The sequence below is a fragment of the Syngnathoides biaculeatus genome, chromosome 12 (genome assembly GCF_019802595.1).
Source record: "Syngnathoides biaculeatus isolate LvHL_M chromosome 12, ASM1980259v1, whole genome shotgun sequence".
Classification (NCBI taxonomy): Eukaryota; Metazoa; Chordata; class Actinopteri; order Syngnathiformes; family Syngnathidae; genus Syngnathoides; species Syngnathoides biaculeatus.
This window is the reverse complement of record NC_084651.1, coordinates 22,056,162-22,068,945: the sequence shown is the minus strand read 5'-3', so window position 1 is coordinate 22,068,945 and position 12,784 is coordinate 22,056,162. Positions and strand designations below refer to the sequence as shown.

Sequence of the window (12,784 nt, the reverse complement as noted above, 5' to 3'; positions counted from 1 at the left end):
GCTTATATTCAAATCTTACAGTTCAGGTCTAAGTAAATTAACACAAGTCAGCAGATTTCCCCTTGGAGACTGCAGGGCTGTATTTTGTAATAACCTTGTCGGTTGTGAGATGAGCAGGGTGACTGCTCATTGTGCAGCAGCAGGCCTCTCCTGTGGAGGGCTGTCTTGGCCTTCTCACAGTGACCAGTCGTCACAGACAGCGTCTGGCGAGAGTGTGCTTCCATTTTGAAGCCGCAGGTTATCGATCTTTTTCATCTGGCTAAAAATATTTCACGGTTGTATCTAGGAAGACTCAACTGTGGGGTACATGACGTCTCCAAGGGAACAGAGGTGACACTAGAGAAAGAGGCCGGGGAGCTATTTTAGTGTCCACGTATTTTCTCTTTGCAGAGGGAGCAGATGGCAAGGACACACATTCATGGTGAGCCAATCTTTGCTCAATGTTAAGGTGGCTTTGACTCACCTGGAGGGGTCCCATATAATGGCTGATAGTACTCTTCAGGTAATGACTGAAGGCCCTCATGCACAATGTCATGTGAAGAGAAAACCATGGGGCACTTACTCAAGTTTGGTGCTTCAACGCTAACCACATTTCCTTGTAAAGCGGAATAAAGCATTTACAAAACACTTTTGCATGTTAAACAACAGTAAAATAACTTCCTTGAACAAAACGGTTTATACAGTGGTACCTCAACATTTGAAATCCATTCTGGAAGTCGTTTCATAACGAGAATTTTTCACAAGTAGAAGTGCATTTTTACATGTATAAGGTTCTTTCTTCTTCCATACTATGACAGGAAATGTTCAATTAGAAGCTCTACATATTTCACAGAGAGCCTTTTGACACCTTTGTGCACTGTAGAGTGGCCTGCTATCGTACTCCCCATAATTGCACCTCAAAACCATTTTGCTGGTGGTGTCCATCTACCAATCATCCAGAACCTTCCAAGTACCTCAGCATTGATCATTGCACACAAACAAAAATAATAATATATTATTAGCTATTATGAAAAAACATTATTATTGCTAGTATTATTAGTACAGTAATACAATAAATTAAATTGAAAATCAACTGTCATGTATTTCTAAATCCATTGAAAATGTTTCTTCTTCAGAGCTTGGTAGGGTTGGGCAAAAGATTACTTTATAGATGATTGCAACCCCCTGGGATCCAACAAATATAGTCACTGCTCATCATTGAATTTTTAACAGTTAATCTCTGAATGAACCTGTTTAGTCAAGGCATTGGACCATTCGTTGCATGCTTTTATTCAGATTCAGAGAAATATTTTCATTCCAACAAGTGCAATGAAAAAACAAGGTACAGACCATTCAGTACAAAGATAAAAAAAATATGTAAAATACTAATAATACAAATCAGATAAAAAAGACAGTCAAGATCAAAAATTTAAAAAATGAAATAAATACACACTTACTGAAGTTGTCGCATTGGTATATTTCACATATTATTGAGCGTGATTGTTTAGGGTTCCAACGGCAGTTGGAGAGAAACAGTTTTTCAGTCTATTTGGTCCTGTACCATCTGCCCGATGGTGTTACCACAAACCATTGATTGCCCCGGGTTGTAGAATTCCTTCAGGGTAGCACTGGCTTTCCTGAGGCAGTAAGAAATGTGAAGGTCTTCCAATGTGGTCAGTGGGTTCCCAATGACCTTCTCAGCCATATTGGTAGCCCCCTGGAGTTCCTTCCTGTTTTCCACTCTGCAGCTGGGAAACCACAGGCACAGGCCATTGTTGTTGTTCCTTGAGGATTCTAAGAAAGTGGAGTCTTATTCGTGCCTTTTTAGGGACTTGTTCAGTGTTCTTATTCCAGCTACTCCTTGATGTGTGGTCCCAAGAAGTAGAAGTCACTGACCCTTTACGCACAGGTCCCACAGATTTAAATGGGCTGAATGTCTGTTTAGTTTTTTTTTCCTGAAGTCTATGATGATCTCCTTTGTTTTGGATGTGTTCAGCAGCAGGTTATTTCTACACCACATGGTCAGCAGCTTCAGATTATCCATGCTAATATCTTCCCCACCTGTAATGCAGCCTACCACTGCGGTGTCGTCCACATACTTAAAAAAGACATTGCTGGTGTGGATGGCGGAGCAGTCTGAAGTGTGGAAATTGAAAAGCACAGGCTTCAGCATGCAGCCTTGAGGGGTGCCGGTGCTGGGTGTGAGGGGTGCGGAGGTGTTGGGGCCAATGCTGACACCTTTTTGAGTGTTCTGTTAAAAAGTTGTTAATCCAGAGGCATGTGAAATAAGGTAGATCAAGGTTCAGCAGTTTCCCTACTAGGCCAAATTGCAGGATTGTGTTAAATGCTAAACTGCAATCCATGAAGAGAAGACAGGCGTAATTACCTTGTTTCTCTAGGTGGGACACGGCATCCTCATCCATCCTTGTAAGCAAACTGGTATGGTTCCGAGCTGGGTGTTCTGAAAGTTATGATATGTCTCTTAACCAATTTTGCAAAACACATCATCACCACAGGCAAGAGTATGACTGGCCGGCAGCCGTTGAGGCTGGTTGTGCTTGGTTTCTTGGATAAGGGGACAACAGTGGTGGTCTTCAGGCAGGATGGGACCGCAGACTGCGCCAGTGACAAGTTGAAAATCCTGGGAAAGATTCCAGCAAGCTACTTTTTTAATACGTGCCCTGGGATGCGGTTGATGCAAAGAGCCTTCTTTTTTCTGTTATGCATGCACATTTTGACTCGCTGGGTAATAATTACACTTGGATGGAACGGTTATTATTTCTTTCCAAACATCCATCCATTTTCTGAGATGCTTATCCTCACAAGGTCCGCGGGAGTGGCTGATCCTATCACCGCTATCTCTGGGCAGGAGGCAGGGTACACCCTGAACTGGTTGCCAGCCAATCGCAGGGCACATGGAGACAGACAACAGTCGCACTCACAATCACACCTTGATTTAGATTTAGAGTGTTCAATTTACATTGCATGTTTTTGGGATGTGGGAGAAAACCGGAGTGCCCGGAGAAAACCCATGCAGGCACGGGAATCACATGCAAACTCCACACAGGGAGGGCCAGGATCGAACCCGGGACCTCAGAACTGTGAGGCCAATGATTTACAGCTGCTCCACCGTGCCGCCCATTATTATTATTATTATTATTATAAACACATTCAATTGAATACACTGTGGTGTTTACATAATTCACCCGCGGGACCTCGAGTTGGGGTGCGGGGTTCCGCACGGACTGTTTTTGTTGTTGCGCTTCCGGAGGAAAGGTTAACAGAGTTCCCGCCGTTATGCGAGTAGTTTGGTGATGTCGAACAATAAAGCAAGTTCTGTTTCTGTGTCCGACACTCCGCCTCCGACTCCTTTTCTCCGGCGCTACACTGGTGACCCCGACGTCAGTCCCGGCGTTTTCGAGACTGAAACGAACATGGCAACCGCCATCCTCAAATTGCCGGAGTTTTGGGAGACGTCCGCGGCAGCGTGGTTCGCACAGACTGAGGCTCAGTTCGCCCTCTGCGGGATCTCAGATGATTCCACGCGTTACTACCACGTTGTCTCAGCACTCGGGAGCTCAACGGCGGCCAGAGCAGTGAACTTCATCACCTCTCCCCCGGCCCGAGATAAGTATGCTGGGATCAAGGCTCACCTTCTCAAGGTTTTTGAACTTTCACGGCCGGAACGTGCCCGACGTCTGTTGGCTATTAATGGACTGGGGGACAGCAAACCTTCCGAACTCATGGAAATGATGCTAAACCTGCTGGGCACGGAAGAGCCCAATTTCATTTTCATGGAACTGTTTCTCAGGCAAATGCCACCGCATGTTCAGACGGCGCTCGCGAACAGTACTATCACTGAGCCCCGGGCCCTGGCCGAGGAGGCCGACCGTTTCTTCCTGGCAACCCAGCGCTTCTCCCCTGAGACGCTGGCCGCGACGCGCAGTTACTCACCTTCGGGCGCGGGGGTGGCATCCAGCAGGGGCCCCTTCGGCACCGACGGCCGTGCTGGCACAGGCTTGTGCTACTTCCATGCGCGTTTCGGTGCGAAAGCGAAGAGGTGCCGCGCCCCTTGCAACTACGACGCGTCGGGAAACGCCAAAGCCCACGCTTCGCAGCGGCCGTGAGCGTGGGCGCGAAGAGCCGGCTGCTGTTCGTCAAGGACAACCTTTCCGGGCGCAAATTCCTTTGTGACACCGGCACCCAGAGGAGCGTCCTGACGGCCACTGCGGAGGACGCCGCTGGCGGGACTCATGGGCCACCCCTACTGTCCGCTAATGGCTCCCCTATCCGCTCTTATGGCATGAGGACTGTGGACTTGTGTTTCGGGAGTCAGCGCTTCACATGGGACTTTGTCACTGCGGATGTCTCATTCCCTCTCCTCGGCGCTGATTTTTTTTGTGCCCACGGGCTGCTGGTGGATGTTAAGAGGGGCCGTCTGGTGGATGCACTGACTTTTTCCACGGTCGCCTGCGTCCGCAATGAGGCGACTTATGGTGGTCTCTCCAGTTCGCTATCGGACGGCACCAAGTACCAACTCCTCCTTGGTGAGTTCCCTGCCTTGACACGGCCCACTTTCTCCTCTGCCACGACTAAACATGGGGTCGAGCACCACATTGAGACCAAGGGCCCCCCGATCCACGCGAGGGCCCGACGGCTTGATCCCGAGAAGCTAGCAGTCGCTAAGTCCGAGTTTGCCAACATGGAGCGTCTGGGCATCGTCCGCCGCTCGGATAGCCCGTGGGCCTCGCCACTACACATCGTCCCTAAACCGAGTGGTGGGTGGCGACCGTGTGGTGACTACCGCCGCCTTAACGACGCCACTACGCCCGACCGCTACCCTGTTCCACACATTCAGGACTTCTCAGCCCACCTGGCAGGCAAAATCTTGTTCTCCAAGGTCGACCTGGTGCGCGGGTATCACCAGGTTCCCGTGCACCCCTCAGACGTTCCCAAGACAGCTGTAATCACTCCGTTTGGACTGTTCGAGTTTCTGAGGATGCCGTTTGGTCTTAAAAACGCGGCACAATCTTTCCAGCGTTTAATGGATTCTGTGCTCAGGGACTTGCCATTTGTGTTCGTCTATTTGGATGACATCCTCGTCGCCAGCTCCTCGGAGGATGAACATCTGATGCACCTCCGCGACCTCTTCGCAAGACTTGAGCAGCATGGCCTGATCATCAACCCGGCAAAGTGTGTTTTCGAGGTGCCCTCTATCCAGTTCCTCGGGCACCTCATAGACAAGAACGGCGCCGCCCCCCTTCCGGCAAAGGTGGAGGCCGTCTCCGCTTTTCCCCGACCTCGCTCGGCTCGGGGCCTCCGGGAGTTCCTGGGGATGGTGACTTTCTACCACCGGTTCATCCGCCGGGCGGCCCACATCATGCGCCCGCTCTATGAGGCTCTTAAAGACAAGGCCCCCAACCGGGACGTTGAATGGACGGCCGAGAGGATGGAAGCCTTCGAGGCTACGAAGGCCGCACTGAGTCGTGCCGCTATGCTGGCTCACCCGACCCACGGGGCCCCTGTCGCTCTCACTACCGACGCATCGGACTACGCTGTTGGAGCCGTATTCGAACAGTGGGTCGGCGGCGCCTGGCAACCGCTTGCCTTTTTCAGCCGTCAGCTGGTCCCCAGGGAGCGCAAATACAGCACGTTCGATAGAGAGCTCCTCGGGCTCTGGCTGGCGATCCGCCACTTCCGCTCCCTATTGGAAGGCCGTGAGTTCACGGCATATGTGGACCATAAACCCATCACTTTCGCCATGTCCAAGGTGGCCGAGCCGTGGTCCGCCCGCCAGAAACGCCAACTGTCGTTCATCTCTGAGTACACTACGGACATCCAACACATCGCCGGCAAATCCAATGTGGTCGCGGACTGCCTCTCCAGGGCGATCGTCGGCACTGTGCATCTGGGTCTCGACTACTCCCGCATGAGCGCAGACCAGGCCTCGGACCACGGGGTGCAGGCCCTCAAGACTTCTGACACGGGTTTGCGCCTGGAGGAAGTCGCGGTTGGTGACTCGGGCGTCAGGTTGCTGTGCGACCTCTCGGCTGACCAGCCTCGGCCGCTGGTCCCTGCAAACTGGCGAAGAGCTGTTTTCGAGGCGGTCCACAACCTCTCCCACCCCGGAAGGAAACCGTCCGTGAGGCTGGTGGCCCAGAAGTTCGTGTGGCGCGGTCTCAAGAAAGATGTGCAGGCCTGGGTCGACTCGTGCGTGGCCTGTCAGCGGGCTAAGGTGCATCGCCACACAAAAGCCCCCTTGGAGCCCTTCGCTGTCCCCGAGAGGAGGTTTGACCACGTCAACGTTGACTTGGTAGGTCCACTTCCTCCCTCGCACGGATTCACCTACTTGCTCACCATGGTGGACAGGACGACCCGCTGGCCCGAAGCCGTTCCCCTCTCCTCGACAACGTCGTCAGACGTGGCCCGGGCGTTCATCGGCACGTGGGTTGCACGCTTCGGGACACCGTGCGACCTTTCTTCAGATCGTGGCCCTCAGTTTACCTCTGAACTCTGGAACGCAGTCGCTGAGAGTTTGGGGGTCAAGCTGCACCGCACTACCGCCTATCACCCCCAGGCGAACGGTCTTTGCGAGCGGTTCCACCGCTCCATGAAAGCAGCCCTGCGTGCCGGCTTGACGGACGGCAACTGGTTGGATAAGCTCCCGTGGGTCATGCTCGGCCTCAGGTGCGCCCCCAAGGAGGACCTGTTGTCCTCATCCGCCGAACTCGTCTACGGCCAGCCACTGCGGGTCCCCGGCGAATTCATCCCGGACGCCACAGCGCCCTGGTCCGCAGCCAGGCAACGGTCCTCCCTGCTGGAGGCCGCAAAAGGGTTTGCGCCGGTTCCCACGTCGCAACATGGCACCCCAGCTGCCCGGCTGCCCCGTCACCTGCGCTCTGCGGATTTTGTGTTTGTTCGTCATGACGCCCACCGTGGACCTCTCCGCCCCCCATACGACGGGCCGTTCAGGGTCCTGGCGCACGGGGATAAGAGCCTGCTCGTGGACATTGGCGGCAGACCCGAGACTGTTTCCGTGGACAGGGTCAAACCCGCGCACCTGGACATTGCCCAGCCTTTGGGGTTGGCCCTCCCCCCGCGCCGGGGTCGTCCCCCTTTGCCCTGTGCCCCTGCGCCCGCCGGGGTACCCTTGACCCCGCCTGAACCCTTGTCCCGTGACTCAATGGACAGTGCGGCCCCGCCCCCATCGGCCCCTACAGTGCACACTCGCCGGGGTCGGGTCATCATCCCTCCACGGCACAAGGATTTTGACTATGGGTGAATTCTGGGGGGGCTTGTGTGGTGTTTACATAATTCACCCGCGGGACCTCGAGTTGGGGTGCGGGGTTCCGCACGGACTGTTTTTGTTGTTGCGCTTCCGGAGGAAAGGTTAACAGAGTTCCCGCCGTTATGCGAGTAGTTTGGTGATGTCGAACAATAAAGCAAGTTCTGTTTCTGTGTCCGACACTCCGCCTCCGACTCCTTTTCTCCGACGCTACAACACTACAAATACAAGATATTTATCATTCAAACTGACATTATTGTTTTTAACAAATATTTTCTCATCAATTGGAAGTCTGGTTCTTAAGAAGTATCACCATAATAAGTATATTTTTTTCAGTCTACTTTCAAAAGATAACCACTGTTCTGTTCAAGGCGGCACAGCGTTGTCTCGGGTTGCCTCACAGTTCTGAGTACCGGTGTTAAAATTCCGGGCCCCTCATGTGTGTGCATGTTCTCCCCCGTGCATGGGCTGCGTTGCTCCAGCACACTCGCGACCCTCGTGTTTAAAAGCACCTCAGAAAATGGATGGATAGATGTTCTGGTCAATGCATTTTGACAACACAGTCGCACACGGTTCGACAACGTTGACTGGAAAACGGTCAAGCCGCTCAAACAACTTTAACTTCCGGTTTTAAATTTCAGCATAAAACAATGAGTGACGAAAAACAAAGCTTTTTTATTATTTTATTCTTATTGTTTTTATTCTGTTACAAAGTCACGCGATCAATTCTGGAATAGCAAAGTATTTAAAATACAAAACAGGTATTATAAATATAACTTCCTCGTTTCATGGTCATTACTGTTATTTTACGTTACTTTTTCTTCTTTTCCTTTCGGCTTGTCCCGATATGGGGTCGCCATAGCGTGCCATCTTTTTGCATCCAAGCCTATCTCGTACATCCTCCCCTCTCCTCATGTCCTCCCTCACAACACCCATCAACCTTTTCTTTGGTCTTCCTCTCGCTCTTTTGCCTGGTACCTCCATCCTCAGCACCTATATAATGAGAATCAGATGTGATAAACTTCAAGTAATAAAACTATGTATATGACCCCCTGTGTTTATATTTTTAATTGGATTGAATTCAACAGCTTTTCAATACATGGTAACTTTTATTCGTAAAACTGAATCGAACAACTTCCGTTGTCTAACCACGTTGATCTTAACGCAGCTCTCACTGTAAAGTCCGACTACGGAAGAAAACCGAACGGAACCTACACCGGGAGGAGAGCCGAACGTGTCGTTGGAACTTGCTCAAACATTTTCACGCCGTAGCCGTTGCTCCCTTCTCCTGAGGCACCAACAAAAGATTTTCATTCGCTCTACTCCTACATTCGCCAGACTGAATCATAGTAACACGAACGAGTGGTATTTAAAAACATATTGCAACCCATTTGCTCGTGTTTACCATTTAAGAGTCTGCCACTCCGAGGTGTAGTTTCTCTTCAAGAGGCGAGGAATGCTATCGGAGCATCAATGTTTCACTGGGGAAAGTGGAAGAAAAGGATGGGAGCCAATAGTTCTTCAAAAAAACCCGTTTTCGACGAAAAGGAAGATGGTAAGTGACGGCAAAGTGGTCATAACTATCCTTTTGGGACTTTTTGCTCATTGTGCCTTTGTGAACGTTTTATGGACATCGGCTTCTATGCTGTCTTCCCACTGCAGTTAATTAGCCTTGGCTTGGAACGTTTTTCGCTACACTTGAGTTGTTCAAGTGTCTTTTCAAGGAAGAGAAACTGCTCAAGCATTGTTTTGTCTAAGGATAGGTATGGTCGAGTTTCATTTTTGCTTATACAATCAAAAGTGGAGCATTAGTCCCCAGGCACTGTAAAGAATGTCCACTCTTGAATTAACCCTTTGAGACAGGAACTCGTGGAAGACAGAGCGTTAGTTGCACAGTTAAGGCAAGATTAGTATACTGCATGGAGGGAATGTTAATTCACTCCAGCTTGTCAATGTAAGGATAATAAGCCTTTCACTGTCTTTTGTCTCACTCTTTCTCTCTCTTTGCAAATTTGTTTCAACTCGGCTATATTGGAGGCTTTTCTAGCATAAACTGCCTGTTTAAGGTTACACCACAGCACCTCAATTGGATTTAAATTCGGACTTTGACTGAGCCACTCCAAAGCCTTAATTTTGTTTCTTGGATCCATTCAAAGATGAATTTGTTGGCGTGTTTTGGATTGTAGTTCTGTAGCATGACCCAAGAGCGCTTGAGTTTGAGGGCACAAACTAATGCCCAGATGTTGTCCTTCAGGATTTTCTAGTACACATCAGAATTCATTGTTTCATCAATCACAGCAAGTTGTCCTTGTCCTGTGGCAGCAAAGTAACCCCAGACCATTACACTGCCACAACCATTCTTCACTGTTGGCATAATGTATTTTTTGATCAAATGCTGTGACATTTTTATGCCCAATGGGACGGGTCGCACACCTTCCAAAAAGTTCAGTTTTTGACTCGTGAGTCCACAGATTGCTTCTCCAAATGTCTTGAGGATAATCAAAATGATTTTGGGCAAATATGAGATGAGCCTTTGTATTGTTTGCTGACAGCAGGGTTTTTTTTTTTTTGCCTGGGAACGCTCCCATTTTTGGCCAGTGTCTTTCTTAAGGTAGAGTCATAAACTCTGACCATAAATGAGACCAGTGAGTCCTGGAGGTCTTTAGATGTTGTTCAAGGTTCTTTTTGTGACATCCTGAATGAGTCGTCGTCGCACTCCTGGAGTAATTTTAGTTGGTTTGGAAGGGTTGCCACTTTTCCCATTTTTTTTCCATTTGTGATTAATGGCTCTGACAGTGGTTTGCTGGAGCCAGAAAGTCTTGGAGATGGGTTTGGAGCATAACGTTTTCCAAACTGATGAATTTCAAGGACTTTTTTTTCTCATTTTTTCTAAAATTTATTTGGATTGTGGCATGATTCATTGGCTCTTGAGATTGAGATCTTGCAGCCTACTTCATGTTCTGACAGATTCTATTTAAGACATTTCTTGATTCAACAAGTATTGTGGTAATCAGGTTTGGGTGTGGCTCCTGAAAATGAACTCACCTTTCCAAAATTTGTGAATAGTCACAGTGACTTTGTGATCAAACAGGAGGGTGGGTGTGGGCAATTAACTTTTCACAGAGGTTCAGAAAGTTTTTGATTTTTTTTTTTTTTTTTTGATTTTTTTTTTTTTTGGCCTTAAAGGGCCACTGTCATGAAATGCATGATTTTTAATATGTTATTAATGAAAAAACGGCAGCTGACATGGACCCATGTGTTTTTTCACCACAAAACCTGATTTTGACGTATACAGCTTTTTGTAACTCCCGCCATGAAAATCCTCTGAAGGGATTTGTTTTCGAGAAGAAGCAGAAACTGACGTACATGGCAGGACCGCCCTCAAGTGGACTCGTTTGTTTCTATTAGTTTTACCTCCGGGAAGGTAGCTCGTTGTTCCTTCGTGTTAGCCAAAATGCCAGATTGTTGCATTGCTGGACATTGCTTGAACACTTGGGAGGATGGATTTACCCTTCATAAGTTTGCAAGAGACCCGTTTTTTGTGAAAAATGGATTGCACGGGTGCAAAGGACGAGAGCTTCGTGGGTTCCAAATGACAGTTAGGCGTGTATACAGTTACTAAAAAAAAAATAATAGTTTGGGGCGGACCACGTAATCCGTATCTCATAATGTAACAAAAGATCCGCGTACGTATGACAGCGGTGTTAAATATGTCTGTGTGCATCTGACGGCTTCTGCTTCGGCGAAGGCTGCTGCATCCGCCGGTCACTGCTTTGGCTGGGGTGGCTCATCTTCGGCGCCGAGGTGGCTTATCACAGTGCCTAGCCGGGGAGCTTTACGGTGTTGTCATCGCACGTGGTTGAGTGGGCCATTGGCGACAGGGTTGTTCATAGCCACTGCTGTTGTCCGTGATGAACAACACCGCTGATGGCGGCAGCGATAAACAATTGTTTATGGCGAGGGATGACAACGCTGTAAAGCGGCCCGGCTCGGCGCCTAGATAAGCCAACTCGGCGGCGAAAATGAGCCATCCCGGCCGACAAGGCCCGCGCAGAAGTGGATCGGACGGGAGGCGGTTTGGCCGTGATCGCATATTATCTAAATATCACTCAAAACAATAGGGTAATATTGCCCTGGTAACGTCACTCTCTTCTTCAAAAAGAGCTTCCGTGTCAGAAGGGGCGTGTTCGTCTCCCATCGTAGGGTCCACAGCGTGTTTTCAGTGGCGAATGTCTGGAGTGACATCACGGACAGGAGATGCAGTCTATATGGCGACCACTTGGATGTTGTCGAATGACACTTCCGCAACGTTGCCCCTGGATGACGCGCTCTCCACTCATTTATTTTTTCGTATAAACATTGAAGTGAATAATTTTATGTGTTTTTCATTAAAACGTCTATTTTAGAACGTTTATAGGGATGACACTTGACCTTTAATAAATTGATTTGTCATTTAAAAACTGCATTTTGTATTTCAATGGGTTGTTTCTGAGTGATATTAGAATTTGTTTTGAGGATTTAAAACCTTTGTGTGTGATCGATATTCCCCCCCTAAAGAGAAAAAAAATGAAATCAGGAAAAGCACAAATATGTTTTCACAGCTCTGTATATAATTATCTAAATGTAAGTTTTGTTTAAAAGTCACTGATGGTGTACTGGTACACTCACCTGACTTTGGTGCATTCAGCGTAGGTTCAGTTCACACTCAATAACTGTGTCGATAATGTACCCTGTGTCTGACTGGCAACCAGTTCAGGGTGTAGTCTGCCTTTTGCCAAAAGTTGGCTGGGGAAGGCTCCAGCATGAGGGCATGACTGCTGCACCACACCTGTAACTTTATATCTGTGGGCATGACTGACCACACCCGTACATTTTTCAAATGCGAGTGACTGATGCAGGACAGCTTGCAGCAAACATCAGTTGCAGGATGAGAAGGGTCTGGCTCAAGTTGGAGGCCAAAACCAAAAGTCAAAGAAATGTGACATTTAATTTTCATCTTAAATGTATACGTCATCATGTAACATTATATACTTGAGCGGTGTAAATGTTTTTCTGAGCAAATTAAAAAAAAGTGCTTTACTATACTCTTCAAAGTCTTCCAGATTGCATATTTTATGTTAAATTCAAAACAATTCACTCTGAGGATCCCCCCCCCCACCAAATCATCCTTTTTTATTTATTTATTTTTTTTTCACCAGTTTCATGCGTTTGGTGTTTGCATGTCTGTACATATTATGTTGCCTGCTTGTGAGCATACCTCAAGCTCTTCTTGGATGGACAGCTCACTCCCGAGCACCGGTGACGACCCCCCCCACCCCCTTTCACAATGTAACGTTGGCATGAGCCATTGTTGTTATTGTTGCCATGGTAATGGGTGTGTGTGTTAACATTGACCGGTGACACGTTTTCTGGTTCCCCCTCTTCAACAGTGTTTGTTATACAAGATAAAGTCCAATGATTGTACAGGAAGGGATATGGTGTTGTCGGAATAGTCGTGTAATGTTGCCACTGTCTCCCCGG

General features: G+C 48.6%; 1 protein-coding gene across 5 annotated transcripts in view; it reads left to right on the top strand.

Annotated features, from left to right (window-relative positions):
- Positions 1–8,433: 8,433 nt before the first annotated feature.
- Positions 8,434–12,784, top strand: part of LOC133509485 (serine/threonine-protein kinase 32C-like) — a 91,165-nt gene continuing 86,814 nt past the window's right edge. For all 5 annotated transcript variants that reach the window (XM_061836530.1, XM_061836528.1, XM_061836531.1 and 2 more), the window contains exon 1: positions 8,434–8,819. In XM_061836530.1, coding sequence (XP_061692514.1) covers positions 8,721–8,819 — 99 coding nt within the window. In that variant the 5' untranslated portion in view covers positions 8,434–8,720. The remainder of the gene's footprint in view (positions 8,820–12,784) is intronic.